Genomic DNA, 26360 nt, shown 5'->3' on the forward strand with positions numbered 1-26360 from the left:
TGGATGTAATGTTATATAATTGTTTTAGGGTGAACCTCCACTTTAAGAAGAATACTTTAAAAAGATAACATTTTTTTTGCAGATTCTTACCTAGGTGGATGCAGCATTGGTCCAATACTGCATCTGTTCCCCACCGGCTCTAAACAATAAGAACCGAGTGATCAAACACCGCAGATCGCTTGGTTCTCAGGGCCTAAAAAACTGACAGATGGACCCATGAACATGAATGACGGACAAGATAACAACTTTGACCAAGTGAGTTTAATAACATTTTGGTCTATTATGAATTTGTAAGTGCTGAAGAGTTTTGTTGGCAAGTATATAAATAAAATAGTTTGCGGGAATAAAAAAATGTAAGTAAAAAAATAAATAAAAAAAATAAATAAAAAAAGACTGGCTGTTTAGTTGATGGATTGTACACAAAAATATCTGCGCCTAGCGATATTTTTTTGTGATATAACAGAATGGAATCAAATAGCAAATTGCCTCTCTTTATCAACAGAAAATCTCTGCAGTCTTGAGAGAAGTAAAGTGTGCGGTACAAGTGAAAGTAAAGAGCGTCACCGTGTGCAAACCTCTCCGGTACCTGGCAGTGGAGTGGGCGCTCTCTAGCAGTGCGTAAAAAATGCTTTTAGGAAGAATACCGACTTCTGTAGAAAACGCTAGAACTCTACTATGCAAACCTACTGCTCAACCCAATAAAACAAACACAAAAACGACCGCTGCTCATCTTTAGAAAAAGACATATATTCATAGATTGAGCAAACAGAACCTAATCCTGTCCATAGTACTGGCTCTCCAACAACTGAGAAAGTCTGAGATATGTCACCCAATCCAATAATGAGCAGTGTAGAGAACTCTAAAGCTGAACGCCAAGAATATGAAAGTGCTCGTTTCTGCTTAGAGTGCCAATAGATAGGAGTGCGGTATTTACATACCTTATCCCTCAATTCTAAAGGCTTCCTCCTCTGTGGGACCGGACCCCTAAAGCCACTACTCTTTGGTGCTCTGATGTCATCAAGTACAATACAGAGCCAGCAGACCTACATTGTAAGCGATGAATCCTAAGGCCCACACACGCACACAACCTGGAGTGTCAGAGATAATAGGTTATTGGATGCTGGAGGAGCGAGGGATTAGGCAAGCAAAAATTCCCGTTACTGGTAGAATAGATAAGAACAAGAATTTAACCCTTACAGTGCATGGCCGACCCCTTGGGAATGTCCTACTGGACGAAACGATTTGGGGCGGAACCTGTGCTGATGCCGTCACGCTTGCTGGAGGTGGTGGCAATGCTGGAAATATTACAAACTTATGTGATGCTATCCTATTTGACTAGATACACATCACATTCCTTCAATTAAAGTAAACAGGTTGCACTATGGAATGCTGTTCATTTTTTTCCCAGAATTACATGAATGTCATAGCTACATAGTAGGGAAGGTCGAAAAAAAAGGCAATAGCCAATCCAGTTCGGCCTGTGTAGGTGCATGTGTATCAGTGTCTATAATTATTTTCCATATCCCTGTATGTTGTGTTCTTTAAGATTCACATCCAAGAGTCTCTTAAAAATATCCATACTCCCCGCAGCCACCACCAATTGTGGGAAGAGAAGTGATTGTACTGAATCTCTGTTGGTGTGTCCTGTGACTTCCAAGTTCTTAAAGACATCTCACTGCCGTGATCCTTGCTGGTGTGCCCTGTGGTTTCCATGATTGGGGCTCCAGACCCCTGATACAGAGAGTTATTTAGACCATCTACAATCCGGTAAGAGGCTGCATGTCACGGTGGTGGAACACACTATCTGGAGATAAGTTTCACATGGATGAACTTCATTTGATTGCATTATTGGATTGGTGGTGAGGCTCACTTGTATATACAAGTTTTAAGCGTACAAACTTTATAGCTTTCCATAATTGTAGTGGTGGTGAAGCTCGTTTAGATACACAAGTTTGGCATGTATGGACCGTTGAGTGCATTGTTGCGATGGCGGTGGATGCCACTCAATTTTTGTTTTAGGATTTTATGCGATTACTTAATTTTTTTTAGAACACATTGCCCCATCTTTTACAAATGCTGCAAGTGCAGACATGCTAGGAATTATGAGGAAGATTCCCTATAACATAGTCATGAAGACAACAAAAAGCGAGAAGAAAAAAATCCCTCCAAAGGTCCTAAAGGTCTCCAAAGTGTCCTTTTAGACCGTTTGTTACAGCAACACCTGTTTCCTTTGGAGGATTTCCCCTCTATTCCTGTGCTGGTGACAACTCAAAAGCTTTGGATTCTTTATCGCCGTTTCAGCGACAATGGTCACCAGGACAAAATCGAGAGGGTGAAATTCCCAAGTAGAAACACAGACAGCAATACAACCCTGACAAAGGCTCTAACCCAGGGGCAGGCAACCTCGGCCCTCCAGCTGTGGTGAAACTACAAGTCCCATAAGACCTTGCAAGACCCTGACAATCACAGGCATGACTCCTAGAGACAGAGGCATGGTGGGATTTGTAATTTGTTTTGGCTTAGGACACATTTCAGTGACTGGGCTGATTGTTTCTTCTCAGTGGAGAGATGTTCGGAGGTAGCGAGCACTGAGCGAGTCATGCAAGCACAGCAGCAAATCCTGGTTTCTTAGAGCAGCGGTTCTTAAAGCGGTGGTTCACCCTAAATAACAATTTTCTACCATGAAATCCAGCATACTAGCGTGAGCTACAGTATGCCTTTATTTTATTTTTTTGCGCCGTACTCACAGTTTAATCCCGTAGTTACGTTTCAGACTCCCCGCGGGGAATGGGCGTTCCTATGCAGAGGGGAACATGATTGACGGCCGACTATGGCGCGTCACGCTTCCCGAAAATAGCCGGAGTAGGACTCGGCTCTTCACGGCGCCTGCGCACAGACTAGGAGCAGGCGCCGTGAAGAGCCAAGTCCTATTTTGGCTATTTTCAGGAAGCGTGACTCGCCATAGCCGGCTGCCAATCATGTTTCCCTCTGCATAGGAACGCCCATTCCCTGCGGGGAGTCTGAAACTTAACTACGGGATTAAACTGTGAGTACGGCGCAAAAAAATAAAATAAAGGCATACTGTAGCTTGCGCTAGTATGCTGGATGACATGATAGAAAAAAATATATTTTTTTTTTAGGGTGAACCCCCGCTTTAACCCTGTCCTTAAGTACCACCAACAGGCCATGTTTTGGGAATTTCTCTTAGATAAAAAAGCTATCCAAAATACCAAGCCATTGACTCCGATTTGAAGCACTTGTGCAAGATAAAGGAAAACCTGCAAACATGCCCTGTTGGGGGTGCTTGAGGACAGGGTTGAAAACCTCTGCCTTAGAGGACAGGCACCGTCTACCTCATCTGCCATGCCTTAGAAGAATTTGACATTCAAAGTCACACGATCTACACAGAAGTTTGTGTAATTCCCCCATGGTTGCTTGGGTTTCCCCCTTTCAATGATGCTCATCTGTTCTAGGTTATGTCTTTTGCCAATCTTTATTTTTTGTATGCCTTTTAGATATTATTAGTCTTAAAGGAAGGACACACCCCTAAGGAAAGGGAATTTTCCCTGAAACGTGCCAGGCCTCACCAAAATACTGGAGACAGACAACTTTGTATTCATTTATGATTGTTTTTATGTATTTTGAATTGTTATGAATTATATTCATTTTATTGTCGCCATATACCTGGCTTCTTAGACATTTATACGATAATTAAAACGATTTTCAACATTATTATTTTTGTTATTCTTGTTGCCTTAAAAGTCCCAGCACCTTGCTAGGGGGACTCCCTTCTTTCAGTTTCCCCCTACAGTCCAGAAAAACATAAGGCTAATGGGCTGCGATCTAACCTGCGTGTATGTGCGACTGCGATAATGAAAAGCATGCTTGACCGCTTGAGCGCCAGGGTTTCACCCACTGCATAACCAGGCCATTTTTTTTCTTATTCAGCACTGCACTCCTTTATCTGGCATTTGTGCAGTAATGCAACACTGTACTCAAACAAAATGTATATAATTTGTTTTTAATCAAATAGAGCTTTATTTTGCTGGTATTTGATCACCACCAAGTTTTTATCTTTGATTTTTGCGATCTAAGCGGAAAGACAGAAAATTTTGAAGGAAAAAAAAAAACCTGATGGGGCAATCTCTCCTACAGCACTATTGTATTCATACAAGGCTCCCCAACGGCAGAACACAATGATTAGGCTGGCGGCATTTATTGTTATGGGGGGGGAAAAAACTGAAAGTCTCGTTGTACACAAGCCGACTTATAGATCGACTTATGTACAACCAGGGTACCCATACATTACATGTGTCAAACACAAGGTCCGCGGCCAAATCTGGCCCTTCACGCCATTTCATGTGGCAATCCCCCTTGTCTCTGCCCCCAACTTGTCTCAGCAGTTAACAGCAGAGAGGACAGATCCAGCGTCTCTCCTTGCGGCCCCAAGGAGGCTCGTTTCTGCTTCCCAGCCCCTTCCCCATCTCAGCAGTCGGCAGCAGAGGGGATTACAGAACTCCTTCTACAGATTCTATGCCTCTCTGTGCAGCCGCAGCACCCCCTCGTCTATGCCTTTCCTTGTCTCAACATTCAGCAGACTTTAGCGTCCCTCTGGCCCTCCTGCAGACCCTGCACTTTCCATTTCCAGCTCTGCCCCCAGCTTCTTCCCAGCAGCAGCACAAAGTTAGAGGGGGGCACTGTAATGTAAGGGAGGAAGGGGGACTCATAACTTTTGATGATGGGGGGGGGGGGTGTTGACATACATCTGATGTAAAAGAGGGTAGGGTTCTCTAGACATCTAGTCCTACAGATACAACCAGCCCTTTCAGGGCAACCATAATGCGGATGAGGCCCACGATGAAATGGGAGTTTGACATTACTGCTATACATGGATAGAAATTCTGCCCGTCTCTGCTGAGCCGGACAAATTTCGATCCATGTATGGCCGGCTAACAAACACTTGGCCCAGTTATTTATACACAGGCTGTCAGCAGGCAGGCAGCTATGGATACTCTTATTAAAAAGCCAATGATACTGAATAAATGAGTGCAACTAAAAAATAGTTGACAAACAATGAAAAAAATAATATTATATATATATATATATATATATAATATCAGTTTACTTAAAGTGATATTAAGGACTTGTTTGTTATTTAAAAAAAAAAAAAAAAATATCATGTTCTACTTGCCCCCTCTGCACAGTTGATTTTGCACAGAGCAGCCCAGATCCACCTCTTCTCGGGTCCCTCGCCAGCACTCCTGGCACCTCCCTTCTGCTCCCACAGCAAGCGGCTTGCTATGGGGGCACCTGAGCTCAACCGCTGCTCTGTGTGTCCATTCAGACACGGAGCTGCGGCTCAGCCCCACCATCTCTCTCTCCTCATTGGCTCATTGACTTTCATTGACAGCAGCGGGAGCCAATGGTGCCCGCTGTGTGTCTCAGTCAATCAGGAGGGAGAGTCCCGGACAGCCGAGTCTCTTGTGCAACATCAATTGATCGAGATGGGGTTCATGCAAGTATAAGGGGGGGGGGGGATTTTTTTTTTTTTTTATCTGAATGCAACTTTAGAACCACTTTAAAAAACGTAAAAAAATAAAAACAAACAGCTCTATTGGTACAGGACCTGAACAAATAATTTAAAATAGGCATAATACTGTCCTCTTACATGAACATATACAAAGGACAGTTCACTGACAGAGTGGAGTCCCAGACAGTCTGGTGGCAGTGGACATCTCCCTATCTCCCAGTGAGATTTGACCAAGACCTTCTGACCCTTTGAGAGTGTGAACCGATCCCCCCTCCTCCATTACCTATTCCCTTCCTTACAGAAGAGCAACTTTAACCAAAACTCCAATTTTAAATTGACTTCTCACATCATTCATCGATTTGATATGAAAGAAGCAGTCAGCAGCAGGAATGGGATAGAATCCAAAATCAGATCAGAATACTTTCTTGACAAAAGAACAGACGCTTGAGAATCAGTTTATATTCTTACCTGGTGGAGGTGTCCGAGGAAGGCCTGTGCTTGGGCTGTCGTGATAGCCGTTCCGACAGGCACTGCTTGCTTTTGAAAGTCCAGACCGTTCGTTTGTGTGCCTGCAAAAATTGGCAGCATTTATTATCATTATGCTAAAAGAACATGTAATTGTTTTATACAGCTGATAGAAGACACATACAGCAGACTATGGAAACCACTCCTCAGCCCATACTATCCAGGACACCAGTTCCTTCTTTCAATCTCAGGTTGCCTGTATGAGATCGATCTTCCTTCCTTAGAACAAAGGGGCAGTGAGGGATCTGTTCAGCGATTGGTCCCACTACTAATGCTGAGGCCGGCAAGCTCCATCCTGGATTCAGCTAATGATTATGGATCAGCCGAATTTGTCAAATACATTTTCTCAATTTTTAAGGCCAATAGGTAAAAGGATTGGCAATAAAAACAAAAAAAGTCTGAGTACTGTGCAGTTACTGATCTGACCAACTCATCCAATCAGAGACCACTTTGCATTCATTCATAAAATGCAAAGGATTCTCTGAATGGTGTCCATGCCGAGCGGACATCCTCCTGTGTTCAGAATGCAGCAGGACAGCCACATGGGACCCCAAAGCTAGTGAAGATCACTGAAGTACCGGTGTCTACCTTCAGTCATTTCCAGCTTCCAGGGGCATTGGCCAGGTATGGTACCAAACATAGTTACATTGGTCCAAGCTGGACCAATGTAATTACGTGTAAAATATCCATACCTGGAATTCCTCTTTAACCACTTGACCTTCTCCAACCACTTTACCTCCTCCTACCTCCTCCAACCACTTTACCTCCTCCAACCTCTTTAAAGTAGTTGTAAACCTCAGTCATGAAATTCCAACAAAGCATATACTTCTATAGTGTGTACTTGTCTCAATCGAGAGCTCCAAGTGTCATTTCTGTCTGTTGCTTCATTCCTCTGTGCAAGTCACTTCTGACAGGTTTTCCTGACACCAAGAAGTAAAAAAAGGTGGCAGAGGAGGGACCTCCAACACACAGCCTGTGATTGACAGCCTCAGCTCTGTTCCTGTGTGAAGGGGGGGGTCCCTTCCCTCCAAACAGCACTAGCGGAGTTCTGCAGAGCGTAACTTCAGCTCCCCATCCTGCAAGATCAGACGAGATGTATAACTTTGCACTTTGAATGGCTGTGGAGAAGAAGGCTGCAGAAAAACGGGTACGTGTAGGAGGATTTGTTTAATCTCTATGTATCACCTGAGGCCAGTCACTTCACAGGATATATGTAAGGGCTTACAACCACTTTAAGAGTAACAAACAACATATCAGCAATAGTTGGAGTAGGATGAAACCTTTATATTTCTAATGCATTTTTTTGTTCGGCAGGCACTAGGGCTGCAGTTCTGAGAGGTATTTCCATCAGAGGCCATGTCCGATTTAAAGTAAAACTATAGGCTCTTTTTGGATAGAGTAATGCCGCGTACACACGATCGGTTTGTCCGATTGAAAACGGTCGGATGGACAGTTCTCAGACTAACCGAACGTGTGTGTGCCTCATCGGTTATTCATCCATTGGTTAAAAAAATAGGAACTGGTTTTAAAACTATCTGATTAACTAACCGATAGAAAAAAACGATCGTCTGTGGGTACGTCCATCGGTTAAAAATCCACGCATGCTCAGAATCAAGCCGACGCATGCTCGGAAGCATTGAACTTAATTTCTCTCAGCACGTCGTTGTGTTTTACGCCACAGCGTTCTGAAACGATCTTTTTTTTTAACCGATGTTGTGTAGGCAAGACTGATGAAAGTGAGCTTGATCGGCTATCTGATGAAAAAATCCATCAGACCGTTTTCATCGGATGAACCGATCGTGTGTACAGGGCATAAGGGAGGGTTATAGCCCCTGTCAGATTCCCCCCCCTCCCGCTATCTGTGTCCCATTAGGGAGATTTGCCTTCACTTCCTGTCCCAATGGCCCAACAGGAAGTGAGAGGAGATCTCTGCAAATTAAGAGATTTTTTTTGGGGCCCCTCAGATCACCAGAAGTAGTGTCCCCATTGGAAGATTTCCCCTCCATTAATTTTCTGGGGACAACCCAAAATTCGGGATATTCTTTTACTTTCAGTGATAATAGTAAAACGGGACCAAATGGAGAGGATAAATCTCCTTAAACAGGGGTACAGACTAATAAAAACTGACAGGTGTTGTAAACTCTCTAAACCATATCCAAAACTCAAAATAAAAAGTTTTGCCTTTAGTTATACTTTAAGTTTAGTTTATATTCACAGGAACATATTCAGCTCCATACCTGCGTTTCCATCCCCGCTGTCTGTTGATTTGCTACTTTCTGACGGATTATTCATTCTTGCATCTGTAAAAGAAGAAAAAAATATATGTATAAAAAAAAAAGTATTTTTTTTTTTATATATAGAGACCACAAACAAAATAAATTATGAGAGTGCACAGTGTGTACTGATCTTTTCAAAAGGAGAAGTAAGGGCAAAGCTCTTTTGACCATACTTCTCACATGGGTCACAGGAGTGCACTTAGTTGTGCACTCCTGTGACTCATCCGGCAGCGGGTGGTACTGTGCATAGTCGACTCCATACATATAGAAAAAGAACAGATACTGAGAGAGTTGGACCCCTTTTTACACTGAGGGCGTTTTGCAGGCGCTATAACGTTAAAAACAGCACCTGCAACCCGCCCTTAAAACAGCTGCTCCATTCACTACAGTTTGAAAGCTAGAGGGCTTTTTACACTGGAGCGGTGCGCTGGCAGGGCGTTAGAAAAAGTCCTGCCAGCAGCTTCTTTGCAGTGCATTAGCAGCGGTGAACTCAGCGCTGCCAAGGCACTCCTGCCCATTGAACTCAATGGGCAGCGCCGCTGTAATGGCGCATTGCGGGCGGTTTTAACCCTTTCTCAGCCACTAGTGGGGGGTTGCGCTGCAAACATGACGGTAAAATAATGGCTTTGTAAAACGTTTTTTTTCATGCTGATAAATGATTGTGTGTACGCGGCATAAGAATTACACCAAGCTGTGGTAAATCTATTATATATATATATATATATATATATATATATATATATATATATGTGTATATATATATATATATATATATATATATATATTTTTTTTTTATTACACTTACACATACACACTTATTTATATTAGATAGATAGAACACATACTGAGAATTACACCCGGCATACAGGACAAGAGAAATGATATTGTGCATCATTCATACATACAGAATAGGAACAGATACTGAGAATTACACCCAGCATACAGAAGACAGGAAGCGATATTCTGTAAAATTTACAAAGAACAAAAAGAAAGTAGTACTGTGCCATGTATACAATGGTCAGTCTTTTAGGAACAGTAATCACAGCAGCAGAATACACGATGATTGCATTTTATGGCTCGCTCACACTAGTGGTCCTGCGCCGTGTTCCGACAGTGTGTACTGCCTGTGTTAAATGTGACGTGGGGACATTTATTGTGAATGGACCTTGCCGATGGACTTCCGTTGTAGCATGCACAATTTGTTGTCGGGTACAAAAACGTGCATGTAAAGTGTGTTACTGCAATACCATTGAGTGAATGGGCCCTTACACATATGAACATATTAAGACTGTTTTGCAAAATACAGGACACCGGTCAACCATGTAACAAAGAGGACCTGTCATTAGTGAATATGAGAGGAATTGAGAGATCTGATAGGGCAGGGGTGCCCAACCAGTGGCCCAGGGGTCACATGTGGCCACAGAGCCCTCTGATGTGGCCCGCGACCTCCTGCCCTGGAATGGCGAACCCGCCATCCCAGAGCATCAGTGTTGTGAATGAAGCTGGCGGCAGGGGAAGCAAGCGGCCGCCGATGCTTCCTGTATAGTGCCAGCTCCTGTCACAGGCAGAGGGATACCAAATGCACTCCGCCTGGTACAGCAATGGCCAGCAATACCTGAATAGAAGACAGTTACTAAAATCACAGGCCCGGATTCACAAAGCACTTACGCCGACGTATCTCGAGATACGCCGCGTAAGTGTAAATATGTGCCGTCGTATCTATGCGCCGGACTCTGAAATCAAGATACGCCTGAAAATAGGCTTCATCCGACCGATGTAACTTTCCTACGCCGGCGTAGAGTGGGCGCATATTTACGCTGGACGTATTTGGCGCACCCGTTGATTTTCTATTCACATATGCAAATAAAGGAGCTATGCCGATTCACGAATGTACGTACGTCTGACGCAGTGCGCGTAAAGTCCTACCTTTGGGCGTTAAGTTTTGCCCCATAAAGCAGGTGTAAGTCAGCAGCATCCAAATGGCTGCACCAGGGAACACAGCCCTCGTATTTTACATTGTTTACGTAGTACGTGAATTAGGGCTGGGCGTAGCTTACGTTCACGTCGTAGGCAGTGATCCGTCGTATCTTAGGGAGTAGTTCCGACGTGATTCTGAGCATGTGCACTGGGATACGTCCACGGGACCCGTCGTCCACCCGCTCCGCATATTGTGGCCCGCGACCGGTTACCAAGTCACTTAAGTGGCCCTCGCTCTTCAAAAGGTTGGCCACCCCTGTGATAGGATAAACTCCCAAGAATTTTAGGTGAGCCGACACAGAACAAGACCCTGACTCACATCTTATTGCCACAGGGGATACTTCCAAGCAGCCATCCTTCACTGATGCCACAAATCAGACGACTATGGCAGTGAGACAATGACTGAGAGGTATTTAGGTTCAGAGACAGATCTGAGCGATGGCTTTGATTGGCCCAGTCGGTGGAATGCGCAGGAGACCGTAGATCAATATATGACTGCAGTCTATCTCTCCAGCACCCGTATCTGTCTGCACAGGCTCCCTGACTTTTAGGCCTCAGACATAATTTGCCGGCTGAAGCTAATCCCTCCGAGTCTGGAGCACACAAACCCCACATCGCAGATAAATAGAATTTATATTGTGCTGAAAAAACTGCATGGCTGTTCCTTCTTCTCACAAAAAACTTCCATCTCAGCACCGTCCTCCAGTCACCATGGAAACCGCTTGTTTATGAGAGGAAGGATTTTCTTCTAAAAAGTCTCTCAATTTACAGCGAGCGGAGCAGACGATACGCCGATAACGGAGATCTGGGCTCTGGAAAATACTGGCCGTGACGAGGAAAAACGCACAGACCACGAGGTTATTCACGGCTTTATCTTATTCAAGCAAAGGGACGGGTTCACTTTGTAGCATGTCCTACAATTGCGACGTAAAAAAAAAAAAAAAAAAAAAAAAAAAGAGAGGGCGAAAAAAAAAAAAAAAAAAGTTTGCAAATTCCAGTCCTAATAAGATGAGGATGAATTTCTCCACAACGACTGCAGCTACAAAGGTCAGTATGCGCTTATTTTAAACAGATAGTCACCCAAGGTTTGACAAATTTGCTTGGAATCTAGGAGCCAGCTAAAAAAGTTAGGAGCCAGAAAACGCGCCTCGTCCCGACGAGCTTGCGCACAGAAGCGAACACATACGTGAGCAGCGCCCGCATATGTAAACGGTGTTCAAACCACACGTGAGGTATCTCTGCGATTGGTAGAGCGAGAGCAATAATTCTAGCTCTAGTCCTCCTCTGTTACTCAAAACATGCAACCTGTAGATTTTTTTAAATGTCGCCTATGAAGATTTTAAAGGGTAAAAGTTTGTCGCCATTCCACGAGCGGACGTAATTTTGAAGCGTGACATGTTGGGTATGAATTTACTCGGCGTAACATTATCTTTCATAATATTAAAAAAAATGGGGATAACTTTACTGTTGTCTTATTTTTTAATTAAAAAAAGGTGTAATTTTTTCCCAAAAAAGTGCGCTTGTAAGACTGCTGCGCAAATACGGCGTGACAGAAAGTATTGCAACGATCGCCATTTTATTCTCTAGGGTGTTAGGATAAAAAATATATATAATGTTTGGGGGTTCTAATTAGAGGGAAGAAGATGGCAGTGAAAATAGTGAAAAATTACATTAGAATTGCTGTTTAACTTGTAATGCTTAACTTGTAATACCAACAGCTCACCACCAGATGGCGCCAGCTCCCCATGGCGACCGGGATTTGTCGAGCCCTGCAGTCACCCATTTAAAAAATTGCATGTAAAAGCACAGAAAAATCAAGTATTTTACTAACTTGCACCATTTTTGTTTTAATTTTTTAATTTTATTGTTCACTAGCAACGTGCCTTTTTAGTTTAGAAAATATTACTATTTCAGGAGGAGTCATTTCACCAGAACAACCCCCCCCCCCTTCTTACATGTCATAGCCCTCTCCTGTTCTGGAGTGTCCAGTCACTGTCTGTGCTGGCCCAGCTACACCCCTCACCTTCCTACATAACTTTTTAGGTAGCAGCCAGGGGGCGGAGTTAAAAGGAATACTACAGAGTGGCATTTGAGGTATAGCTCCGATTCGAATCAAGTTTTTTTTTTAATGGACACCGCCCTGGTCCTGAGGAGATGTGGGCAGGAGTTTTTAGCTGAAACCTCGCCTAAAAACTCCTGCCCGCAGCTCCTCAGGACTGTCACGGTGTCAGCGCCGGTCCAGGTGAAAAAAAAAATTGATTTGCTGAAACTCTGAATAGATTTGACCTTGCAACTCGATTCAAGATTCAAATCGATTTTTTCCCCAGCCCTAAGAGCCGGTTCACACTGGGGCGGCACGACTTCGGGGGCGACTCGGCAAAGCGTCCTGAAGATGACTTCAGAGGAGACTTGCAAAATGACTTTTGCATAGAAGTCAATGCAAGTCGCCCCCAAAGTCGTACAGGAACCTTTTTCTAAGTCAGAGTGACTTGTGTCGCTCCTATTAGAACAGTTCTATTGAATAGAATGGGACGCGACTTGTCAGGCGGCTGAGTCGCCCCAGTATGAACCGACTCTTGGTCTCAGGACATCTGGATGTCCACACATGGGAGGCTTTACAGGTGAACAACAAGCCTAAAATCAATTAAACCCAAGTACAGTAAATCTTGGATTTCGAGCATAATTCATTCCAGAAACATGCTTGTAATCCAAAGCACTTTTCCCCATAGGAAATAATGGAAACTTAAATGATTCATTCCACAACCATTTATTCATAAGTCCTTCAGTCTATAGTCCATATAAAAAGATTATAGCAATGTAATGAGTTGTGTAACCAGAAAGTGTCCATCCACAAATGGAAGCCTCCACAAGGAGATTAGAAGCAAAATCCAGCAGGAGCTACAAATATTAAAAAAAGTCGCCTAAGTGTTGCAATAAGTTGCTATATGTTGTACCTTCAATAAATGTAACCATATTTCTACACTTGGAGGCGCCTCTCTTCTCTTTTATACCCAGTTGTAACATGACGCTACTCTTATATGAAGACATCGCTTGTATATCAAGTCAAAAGTTATTAAAAAAAATGTTGCTTGTCTTGCAAAATGCTCTCAAACCAAGGTTTTACTGTATAATATGGGAAAAAGTTCTACGAAAATTGGAATACACAGAGCAGAGAATATGACCAGAAACAACACTGCTCACTATAATTATACAGGATTTATATAGTGCCAACAGGTTGTGCAGCACTTTACAATATAGAGGGGGGGGGGGGGGGCAGTACAATTAGAATACAGAAGGAATGGGAGGGCTCTGCTCATGGAGATTACAATCTAAAGGGAGGGGGGTGGTGGTACAAAAGGCAATAGCTGCGGGGGATTATCTAATGGAGGTGGCTCGGGTACAGTTTAGTCTGCATTCACACCTGAGCATAGGTCGTTCGGACATTTTTCCGGCGTTTTGTCTCGCGTATTCATGCTTATTTGCGCGTTTGCATACAGCGTCGTTCAACGTTTTTTATTTTAGCCAATAGGAAAAATTATCATCTTTTCATCACTTGTTGCTATGTTGGTAGATTTTTTTTATCTTCAGCCTGGCTGAAATGTTCTATTGATTAAAGCGACAAAACGCCCGTAGCAAATGCTCGTTGTCGCGCTAGTCGCTTGAATCGAGCGTTTCCCATTACTTTCTATGGGAAATAGAAACACTCAAAAAACGTCTGATTCACGCGACAAAAAAGGGTCCGGAACTTGTTTGAGCTTCAGGCGTTTGGCATTTTGAAGTGAAGATGTGAACAATCTCCATAGGGAATAATGTATTTTTTCCCCTCTAGCGTTTTTTTGAGCGTCGCGCTTCAGGCGACAAAATGCTCAGGTGTGAATGCAGTTAGGCTCCATTCACATTGTAACGCCGCGTTTTTTTTTTTTCCCCACAAAGAATTTACATTGATGTCTATGGCCGAACGCCAATGCCGCCAAGGGTCATGGAATTGTTTTCAGGCGGCAGGCGTACGGCGTTTATGAGATGTGAACCATCTCATAGACATCAATGGAAATTCTCCCCTCCAGCGGCACGAGCGTCGCGCTTCAGGCGTTTTGTCGCCTAGGTGTGAATGCAGCCTTAGGGTAGACTTCCCTGAATAAATGAGTTTTCAGGGATTGCCTAAAGGCTGACAGGTTAGGGGGCTGACTGGACATACTGGGGCAGGAAGTTCCAGACGATGGGAGAGTCTCTGGAGCATTCCTGAAGGCAAGCATGAGAGGGGGAGCTAGACAGCAGGAGGTCTTGGGAGGAGCAGAGGGGATGATTTGGGTGATATCTGCAGATGAGGTTGGTGATGTAGCTGGGGGGGCGATGTTGTGGATGGCCTTGTATGTTGTGGTTAGTATTTAATACGGTGGGGTAGTACTCTACACTAGTAGCCGTGAGGTGAATTAGTGGAGGATAGGGAGAATGCATAGGGCAAAAAAAGTATAAAAACAACAAAGCGCTGAGACTTTGCTTTGTGTGTCTATGGAGTGTGGGAGTGAACACACACACACACACACACACACAAGTGCCCCCATAGCAAGTGACTCATGGGCGGGGCCAGGAGTGATGACAGGGGACCCCGGAGGAGGAGGATTAGAGCTGCTCTGTGCAAAACCATTACACAGAGCAGGCAAGTATAAAATGTCTGTTATTTAAAAAAAAATAAAAGTACCTTAAGAATAGATTTACTTATAATTTGGCTGCAGCTTACAGTGATACTACACATACTGCACAATAATTAACATTTCTAACAGCCGTTCTGTGATATCCATATTGAAACTGCAGCGTTTCCGGAGAGGTTCTGAAATGAGTACAAATAGCAGGTGTGTGTAGAGGGACAACAGAGCCATACAATGAGATTGTAATGCACTCATTTCTACCACTCAGCAGACCATAAAATGAGATCATCTGGTTCTCAGATGTCATGGAATTAGAAAACACCTGCAGGCCAACCACCAATAAGGGAAAGATTAAAGGCTTGCAGAGCTTTGCTAATTACTGTTGTCTCTTCCCCGCTTCTCCTCAAAAGAACACCAAGCAGTGGTGGCGGATGTTTTTTTTTTTTTGGGGGGGGGGGGGGGGGCAAACAACCACACATCCCCCCCCCGCTTGCCAGTGAGTCCGGCACTTACCCCATTGTGACAGGCAACGTGGTGCAGCGGCTCGGCTCCATGTCCTCTCCTCCATGGTGGCTTCTAGCTCCTCCTCCCCCTAGGCGTCCAATAGGATCACCTGCCCTTTCAGCCAATCGAGTGACTGGTGTCAAAATCCACTTCCCGATTGGCCGGGAGGATGATCAGTGTTACAACAGCGAATATTGAATCGCTGTTGTAACACACCTGGGTGGGCTCAGAGCGCACTCTCTACGACCTGAGCCCACCCGATATTAAAGCCTACTGGATCCTCTGGCTCTAATTGATGCTTAAAAAAAAAAAAAAAAAAAAACAGCTCCTCGGCATTGGAATCCATGGGCTGGTGTTCTGAAAATTGTTAAATTTTTTAACTCGATTAAAGGGGTAAGCCGGTTCACACTGGGGAGACTTGGGATCCGACTTGAAGTCCCCTCAAGGCGTCCCAAGTCGCGCTGTCGAGAAAAACAATGCAAGTGAATGGGAGCGGTGTTAATACACACGACTCGAGTCGCTCGACTTCAAAAGAAGTTCCTGTACTACTTCAATCCGACTTGTAGGCGATTTGTACCCATTGATTTCAATGGAAGTCGCCTCAGAAGTCGGATCACTGTCTTAACTGAAGCGACTTTCCAGGAAGATAACATACATTTCTCAGGCAAACCCCTCCCTCCCCCTCCCGGAGAGCCAATTGTTGTTTGATTGGCCACTGGAAAGTCTCCTGTCCTGGAGACGACTTCAAGTCGTGTTGTAAATCGCCCCAGATCGCCCTGTGGTTCATGCTCAAGTTGTGTCGGAGTCGCCTCTTAAAGTCGCGCTGGAAGTCGTGTCGCCCTAGTGTGAACCAACTCGAAAGGTATAACCAAAGGAAGTCAAAATAGAAGTAGACTGAACTTTAAATAGAGACATATAGAATATAGATACTGCTTCCTTCAACTCACTCCTGGGCTGCATCAGGGTATATGAATAGTACCATTTCTATTATGAAGCTGGTGTATATAAGTGATGAAAATGCAGAGCCGATCCAACCCAACTCTTGGGCTCAGTGAGCCTGGATATAAAAGACTCTCAGCTGACTGTGTTCTGGGAATGACAGGAATTCACAATAACGAAGCCTGTTCAGCTGTATGCACAACGCCTGACACACAGGGGGGGCAGATATGGGGTAAGGCTGGGTGTTATGGACCATGCCTTCACCACAGACACGGTCCTTTCCAACACACTACACTACATATGTTATCTGCTCTGTCTACTACGCCACCAAATTGTTGTGTTAGGAAATACATTCGGTGCACCTGGGGAAAAAAAAGTTCTCTTCATACAACCCCACACAGAGCACAGCGACTGCGCAATATGGAGGGGATCAATCAGGTGGAAGAAATGGGGGGGCGGGGGGGGGAGCACTTTAGCTGCACTCTAAAGGCACTCCACATGTTGATACCCAACAGATTCATTCACTTCCTGGATATACACAGACACACAAAAGGCACATGTCCAGCTCTGCAGCTCTCATTGGACCTCTTACGACTCACCCCCCCCCCCCCTCCTGGCAAACTCTCATGAGAGCAAGAGCGAAGCTGTACATGATGTCATAAGCCTAGGCCAGTGAGGGCAAACCTTGGCACCCCAGATGTTTTGGAACTACATTTCCCACAATGCTCAACTACACTACAGAGTGCATGAGCATCATGGGAAATGTAGTTCCAAAACATCTGGGGTTCCAAGGTTCTCCATCACTGGCCTAGGCTAATGGACCAGACAAGATACAGGAAGTGGGCTGTATAAGGTATTTACTGGCAAAATTTACTAGATGCAAAGTTGACAAAAAAAAAAAAAGGTAACTCTTTTTCTATTAAAGTGTGCATTTCTCAAATCCTCTCTCTATTTGTGTTCAAGCTCAGTTCCCTTTAATTTCATCAGTTCTCGCCAGTATTCCCTCACGGACCTCAATTTCAGCAGCAGTGTCACACACTTGCTGCCAACATCTCCTCTAAGGACTACAGGATGGTGTAGGCATGCCAGCACTTCCTCCAATGTTAGAGCCCTTTTACACTGGTGCGTTTTTGCGGTAAAAATAGTGCTCCTAAAATGCTCCCTATGCATCTCAATGGACCCTTTCACACTGAGGCGTTGCGAAAAGTCCTGCAAGCAGCATCTTTGGAGCAGCTTTTGAGCGCTTAAAAAAAAAAAAACGCTCCAAAAACTCCCCTCCATTGAAATGAATTGAAAACGCGGTAAAAAAATCGCTGTAAAATACTGGTGTTTTACTGCTATTTTAACGCTCCGCTATAGGCGTTTCCAGTGTGAAAGGGCTCTAAAGGAGTTGTCACCATGGAGAAAGCGCCTATGGAGCACATACAGATCTTCTAGTTGCAGGAGCGTGTTGTGATGTAGTTCTCCTTGCAAAGGGTTCTTGGGCAGGATAGTCAGAACGAGATCAGAATGTCACAAGCCCACAGCTCCTGCTGCACATAGAAGAACTGGAGCAAAGATACTCATGTGACTGGAGAAAAGCAGGAGATGATCCAGCAAACTAGCATTTTTAGCAGTGTTTTTCCATTGGCGGAGGGTAAAGAACTAGTCACCAGTGTCTGTGGATCCCCTGCAGCTGATCTTTCCCCCCATTACTGACTTACAATGCTGAATTCTGCACGGTTTCTGTACCGAGAGGCCAGGCTTTGCTTCCTCATGTGAGAGCCCCTAACATGGAGAACAGTGAGCAGTGCAAGTGACATCACCCATCTTCATTTCCAATCTCTGGAGATCAGCAGTGCCTTAGATCTCACACTTCAGATATACAATTACAGTATCTCACAAAAGTTAGTACACCCCTCACATCTTATGCGACAACACTGAAGAGATGACACTTTGCTACAATGTAAAGTAGTGAGTGTACAGATTGTATAACAGTGTAAGGCCTCATTCACACTTGGCGGACTCAGTCGCTACGGAGTCCGCCTGCTCCCGTCGGCTCAGTGGGAGATCAGTCAGCAGATCTCCACTGAGCCGACGGATGACAAGCTCCTGTCTGCTCACAGAGCGGGGAGGGGCTTGTTGGGCACCGCTGTGTCCTATGGAGCGATCTGATGAAAACTGACAGCATGTGCGTTTTCATCAGATCTTACCCGATCCGCATGGACGGGTGGGGACGTGGCCCCCATACGTCTGTTTTTAGCGGGTCGGATGTCAGCGGACATGTCTCCGCTGACATCCGACGCTCCATAGCGTCCATGACAGATGGACCCGAACGGCCCTAAGTGTGAATGAGGCCTAAATTTGCTGCCCCCTCAAAATAACTCAACACACAGCCAATAATGTCTAAACTGCTGGTAACAAAAGTGAGTACACCCCTAAGTGAAAATGTCCAAATTGGGCCCAATTAGCCATTTCCCCTCCCCGATGTCATGTGACTGATTAGCGTTACAAGGTCTCAGGTGTGAATGGGGAGCAGGTGTGTTAAATGTGCCTAGGCACACTCGCATACCAGAAAGTTGACGGCTTTTTTTCCAGGAGAAATTACAGGGGAAAAAGTAAAAATTTGTCAGCATACAGATTAGGCACAATTCACGTTTCTAAACGCTCCCTATAAAAACATGGCAAAAATTCACGTAGACCCAAACTCAAAAAGTGAAGTGCCATTTCTGCTGAATGTACTTCCTAAGCCCACCCAACAAAAAAAAATTGTGTTTCAGTTACAGGTGGACATCAGTTCAGGTTTCCAAAGTCAGTCAACCAAGTATGACAGAAGGCTGAATATTATTTTAATACATTATGGGGTTGATTTACTAAAGGGAAACAGACTTTGCAAGTGCAGTTGCTCCAGAGCTTAGTAAATGAGGTAAGGTTTCACTTTGCAAAGAAAAGCCAATCACAAGCAAGGAACACACACAATATATATATATATATATATATATATATATATATATATATATATGAACACACACAATATATATATATATATATATATATGAACACACACAATATATATATATATATATGAACACACACAATATATATATATATATATATGAACACACACAATATATATATATATATATATATGAACACACACAATATATATATATATATATATGAACACACACTATATATATATATATATATATATATATATATATATATATATATATATATATATATATATATATATATATATATATATATATATATATATATATATATATATATATATATATATATATATATATATATATATAGCAATTTTGCTTGCACATGGGTGGATGATGGAAGTCAACGGATCTTTTCCTCATTTACTAAGCTTTGGAGCCTATTTTTCTTTAGTAAATCAACCCCCTATGTCTACCACACTACAAAGAAAACTGGGGGAGAGTTACTAAAGGCATATAGACTGTGCACTTTGCAAGGGGAGAATCTGGAGCAGCTGCTGTGCATGGTAACCAATCGGCTTCTAACTTCAGATTATTCAATTTAGGCCCCTTTCAGACGTCCGCTCCGCCTGTCCGTTATTACAAGTCCGTTAACGGACTTGTAATACATCCCTATGGGATCGCGTCCGTTAGCGGATGGAGCATCCGCTAGCATCCGCGTCCGTCGGGATCCGGTTTTCGGACGGAAGAAAACCCTATTTTTCTTCCGTCCGGCGGAACGGAACTGATGCAGACGGACAGACGGAGCTGAGACAGAGCAGAGCGGAGCTGAGACAGGGCGATCCCTGCACTGTGTGCAATGACCGCCCTATCCGCCGACAGCTGAGCGGGGATCCCGGCTGAGCCGACGGAGACACACGGAGCGGACCTAGAAACGGTCCGCTCCGTGTGAAAGAGCCCTAAGCTTCGACAACAATCCCTTGTTCACACTGACTGCAGCTTTAAATTTGTGCGACTTCACCTGAAAACGCATGTCAGTGCAACTTGGAAGACTGCTGTGTGGCTTCATGCACAGATGTCTATGCAAGTTGCACCCAAAAAAGTTGTGCAGGACCTATTTTTTCAAATCAATGTGGCACTGCAAAGTCGGGTGGGGCACAGATTTGATTAGTGCGATTGCCGGTGATCTGACGATATAGTTCCAGCTATCGAGATGGTTCCTGTAAGGACTGCGCAGGCGCAATCCTTGCCGACGGAAATCACCGAACCTCCAGGGCAAAGTGGAATTTGAGGTAAGTGGCCAGTCGGCCTCACTTCGCTCGGACGGCCCGCTACGCTCGCTCTCCTGGCTCTTTTTTTAACACCCTCCAATCCACAGAGATGTTAAGGAATGAGCCTGGATGCCGGCCGAGGTTCAGAGATTTCCATCAGCAAAGATTGCGCAGTCCTTACAGGAACCATCTCGATAAAGGAACCATACCGACAAGTCACCGGCAATATGGTTTGGCTTGTCCTGCCATTTGACCTGTAGCTCGAATGTAAACAAGGTTCTAAAACCTGGAAGCGGACTGGTTACTATGCAGAGCTGCACAAGATTCTCTGTGCACCAGTTTTAGTAAATCTCCCCCCCCCCCACTGTTTCTCAGTAATCTAAAAAAACAGCAGGTTGGCTATGTAGACAAAATGAAAGCAGAGATTTGATTGGGCGATTTGCACATGTTAAATAGGTCAAATATAAATATGCAAAAAAAAAACAAAAAAACATTGTGCAATTCAAAGAAGGTTTGTCCATTATGGATAAATACTGTTAATATACAGCCAGTCAAAGGTCTTCATTTTATTCAAGCATACTGGCTCGGCTTCTAAGGTAGGTGGCTCTTAAAAATATTTTGACGACCTTGTGACAACTGCACAGCGAGTGGTAAGAAGTGAGACTGCCCTCTCCCAGGCTGAGGGAACATCCACCAAGGTGGCAATCGGCTATATTTTTGACGGCTCCCCTTCCACGGTCATGCACTGAACTCGTCGGGAGCAACAGGTGGCATTGGTGCTCAGCATCTGTCGATGAAGAACTCCTGTAATCGCCTAGAAGTTGTGGTAAATTGTTGCTCGCATTACTAGTTGTAGATTGTCACGTTCAACTTTGACTTGTTCTGTAATGTTGAAGATGTTTGTCGTTTATCCAAGCCACTAATTTAAATCTATCAAGTGTCAGAAAGATACACCAATGTTTATATGTACACATGGAGCACCGGACACGTTGGTAACACCTCCCAACTAGGGTTTCCACATCATCCCTTTAATCCAGGACACACATCAATTACACAGATTCTGTGGCTGATTAAGAGTGGAAATTAAACTCACTTGGTGCCTTATCTGCATAAGGCTGGGTTCACACTACTACACTACTTTCATCCTACTTTGCTCTGCTACATTGGTCCTACATTTATCCTACATTGGTCCTACATCCATCCTACTTTCATGAACAGGATACTACTTTGGTCCGACTTCAATGATATTCAATGGGCCTGAAGTAGGATCAATGTAGGACCAAAAGTAGTACAGGGAGCATTTTCAAAGTCGGACCGACTTGTGTAGGACCAGTTAAGACAGCTCTCATAGGGAAACATTGATTTTCACACGTCATGCTACATGAGCTCCCAATGTAGGACCGTTTGTCGGACAAGTGTGAACCCAGCCTTAAAGGGGTTGTAAAGGTACAATTTGTTTTCCTAATCAGCTTCCTTTACCTTAGTGCAGTCCTCCTTCACTTACCTCATCCTTCCATTTTACTTTAAATGTCCTTATTTCTTCTGAGAAATCCTCACTTCCTGTTCTTCTGTCTAACTCCACACAGTAATGCAAGGCTTTCTCCCTGGTGTGGAGTGTCGTGCTCGCCCCTTTCCTTGGACTACAGGAGAGTCAGGACGCTCTCTACGTTGCAGATATTGAAAGGAGTTGTGTCTTAGTGGGCGTCCCGACTCTCTCCTGTAGTGTAAAGGGAGGGGGCGAGCACGACACTCCACACCAGGGAGAAAGCCTTGCATTACTGTGTGGAGTTACAGACAGAAGAACAGGAAGTGAGAATTTCTCAGAAGAAATAAGGACATTTAAAAGCAAAATGGAAGGATGAGGTAAGTGAAGGAGGACTGCACTAAGGTAAAGGAAGCCATTTGGGGGGGGGGGGGGGGGGGAGAAAAAATTGTACCTTTACAACCCCTTTAAATCAGCCTCAGAATTTGTGCAATGCATATGTGTCCTGGATTAAAAGGGATGATGTGGCAACCCTACACCCAACCTGTTCTTGGACAAGCAACATCTACACATACCATGGTGATGGTTGGCGTATCATTGCCGAGGTATCTTCCTGACACAATGAGAACTGAAGAAGTGGCTTGGAGAGCCTACAAAATATTTCCAGAAATTACAGAAGTCCAGTTGAGCGTGACTATTATTAGCTATACCAGTGATGGAGAACCTCGGCACCCCAGATGTTTTGGAACTACATTTCCCATGATGCTCATCTACACTGCAGGGTGCATGACCATCATGGGAAATGTAGTTCCAAAACATCTGGGGTGCCGAGGTTCAACATCACTGGGCTATACAATGACCTGGATAGGAGGAGAACCTTCACAGATACGGTTGATAACAACTATTTTAAACTATCCAAAACCACAATAAATAAACTTTTTATTTTTTATTTTATTACGTTTATTTATTGTGGTTTTGGATAGTTTAAAATAGTTATCAACCGTATCTGTGAAGGTTCTCCTCCTATCCAGGTCATTGTATAGCTCAGTGATGTTGAACCTCGGCACCCCAGATGTACTACATTTCCCATGATGCTCATGCACTCTGCAGTGTAGTGTAGCATCATGGGAAATGTAGTTCCAAAACATCTGGGGTGCCGAGGTTTAACATCACTGAGCAATACAATGACCTGGATAGGAGGAGAACCTTCACAGATATGGTTGATAACTATTTTAAACTATCCAAAACCACAATAAATAAACGTAAAAAAAAAAAAAAACACACACACACACACACACACACAAACACACTACAAAAGATCCCACACCATAGTGTCGGGTGAGTGCCACACTGGCAACCCGGATGTTTTTTTATCTTATCGCAATATAACTTCAATAAAGAAAAAAAAATTAAAAAACAGAGATCCCACACCATCTATCGAACCATAAAAAGGACATGGCGATTTGCAAAGCTCTGCCAACACAACCTCCTTCTCGGAGACACGGTGGTTTAAGCCCCGTGACAGAATCAGCGAGTGTTGAACCAGGGAGGTCCAGCATGCCGAGCCATTCTCGTACATATGCTATTAGTCTCTACCACACACCCCCTATTACCATATTAAAACGGTTATGAAAAGCACAAGCAGTACCCACCTAGTACGTATTCGCTGCAGTCCAACATGATGTTACGCCGAGAGCTTCCCAAACAGGTGGAAGGAAGAATCTGCCTAATAATTCAATAGGAGACGACTAATTTGGACGAGGAAAGGGGGGAAAAGAGGAGGGGGGGGGATATAAAAAAAAAAGCAACAGATATTACACGGACTAGACCATCGCTGTGTGCAAACCCGAAGACAGAAAAACTTGGGAGAGTTTGCACTGCAGAGTTTTTTTAGCTTCTCCCGCTAGCTCGTTCTGACATTGTCAAGGCAACTGAAGCGTGAAAAAGTTCCCCTTTTTGTAATAAAATAGAAACAAAGATTGCAGCTGGCAGTTTCCATAATGAAACTTAATCAGTATGCGGCTGATTAGGGCCTTATGCAAATCTTCCCTCGTTAGCGCAGCAGCCAGCACTTTGAAGTCCGTGAGCAATTCATTTGCAGAGTACACTGAAAGCGCTCCCTGCATAATTTAAATCGCGGCATAAATATTTATCAGCTCATTTGCATATTAATTGGTTAGCGCAAACATTCCAAGCAGCACAGCAGCCGGGGAGAAAAAAAAAAAGAAAAAAAAAAAGTGCACGAAAGGGGGAGAGAGAATTATCTGCGGAGTGCCAGAATAATAATTAACAGGAACAAAATGAAATTTCTTCCACTGGATTGGCTTTTCTGACCCAAGCAACGAGTAGTAAAGTGATAAGATGGAGGGGCTGGTAAAGGGGGGGGGGGGGGGGTGGATTGCTAGGAGAAAGTTGTGGGACAGGAGGAGTACGGAATGTGAAATGCTATCTGAAGAACAATTGCATGTAACAGGTGAAAACAAGTGTATACACTTCAGCTGGAACAACGTCCTCCAATCACATTCTAATGCACAAGACGGGTTTAAATCGATTGGTGAACATACAAAAACTTCTAAAGCTGGATACACACTAAACAATGTTCTTAGGCTATTTTCACACAGGGGCAGCCCGCTTTAGCGCTGTTTAAGTGGCGCTTTTCGGCCGCTAGCGAGGCACTTTTAACCCCTGCTAGCAGCTAAAAAAAAAAGGGTTAAAAGCACCTGTGTTTTGGTGCTTCAGAAGCGCCTTTCAGGCGATTCGGATGCGCTGCCCATTTATTTCAATGGGCAGGGGTGGTTTGGGAGCGGCTCCCAAACCACCCCAAATATGCCGCTTGCAGAACTTTTTCCAACGTCCTGCAAGCGCACCGCTCCAGTGTGAAAGCGGTCAGGATTTCGCATTCCGGCAGCATAGGAGCCAGTTTTCAGGCGCCATTTCTAGTCCTCAAACCCCTGAAAACTGCTTCAGTGTGAAAGGGGTCTTAGATTTTTGCCTTTGGATTTACCAAAATCATAACAAGGAGGTCAAACCTAAACACTTTGGCCCGGATTCACGTAGAAGAGCGCATCTTTGTGCGGGTGTAACGTATCCTATTTACGTTACGCCTCCGCAACTTTGACAGGCAAGTGCAGTATTCACAAACCAAAGTTGCGGCGGCGTAGCGTAAATAGGCCGGCGTAAGCCCGCCTAATTCAAATGTGGAAGATGTGGGCGTGTGTTATGTAAATTTATTGTGACCCCACGTAAATGACACTTTTTACGAATGGCGCATGCGCCGTCGGTGAAAGTATCCCAGTGCGCATGCTTCAAATTAACCCGCAAGAAGCCAATGCTTTCGACGTGAACGTAAACGACGCCCAGCCCTATTCGCAAACGACTTAAAACGTGAAAAATTTGACGCTGTTTCGACGTCCATACCCAACATTGGTACGCCTCATCTACGGCTCATAGAGCAGGGGTAACTTTACGGCGGAAAAAGCCTAACGTAAATGGCGTATCTGTACTGCAACGGCCGGGCGTACGTTCGTGAATAGGCGTATCTAGCCGATTTACATATTTCTAGGTGTAAATCAGCATACACGCCCCTACCGGCCAGCGTAAATATGCCGTTAAGATACGACGGCGTAGGAGACTTACGCTGGTCGTATCTTATACAAATTCTGGCGTATCTGATTCTTTGAATCAGGCGCCAAGATACGACGCCTCAGACTCAGATACGACGGTGTATCTGGAGATACGCCGTCGTATCTCCTACGTGAATCCGGGCCTTTGAATTTGTATGCAATCAGGTAGGCCATTGCACTTCATAGTAGAAGGCAAGTCTAATGCCGCGTACACACGGTCGAAATTTCCGACAACAAATGTTCAATGCGAGCTTGTTGTTGGAAAATCCCACCATGTGTAGGCTCCATCAGACATTTGCTGTCGGAAAATATCCGACAACAAATGTTTGAGAGCTGGTTCTCAATTTTTCCGACAACAAAAGTTCTTGACGGAAATTCTGATCGTCTGTAGCCAATTCCGATGCACAAAAATCCTACGCATGCTCGGAATCAAGCAGAAAAGCCGCACTGCCGATTGAACTTAATTTTTCTCTTCTCGTCGTACGTGTTGTATGTCACTGTGTTCTTTATGACATTTGTGTGACCGTGTGTATGCAAGACAAAACAGATAAAAGTGATAAAATACCACCAAAAGAGAGCTCCATTTGTGTAAAAATAAAAAATATAACATTTGGGTACAGTGTGGCATAACTGTGCACTTGCCAGTGTTCATT

The 26360-nt window shown here is 44.1% G+C and overlaps 1 protein-coding gene across 1 annotated transcript in view; it reads right to left on the reverse strand.

The window, feature by feature from the left end:
* Window positions 1–26360, reverse strand: part of POU2F1 (POU class 2 homeobox 1) — a 219110-nt gene that overhangs the window by 74104 nt on the left and 118646 nt on the right. The window contains exons 3-4 of the mRNA XM_040339081.1: window positions 8293–8355; window positions 5999–6099 (exon numbers count right to left, since the gene is read on the reverse strand). Of these exons, the coding sequence (XP_040195015.1) occupies window positions 5999–6099; window positions 8293–8355 (164 nt within the window). The remainder of the gene's footprint in view (window positions 1–5998; window positions 6100–8292; window positions 8356–26360) is intronic.

Source organism: Rana temporaria, chromosome 2 (genome assembly GCF_905171775.1).
Source record: "Rana temporaria chromosome 2, aRanTem1.1, whole genome shotgun sequence".
In the NCBI taxonomy this organism is placed as follows: Eukaryota; Metazoa; Chordata; class Amphibia; order Anura; family Ranidae; genus Rana; species Rana temporaria.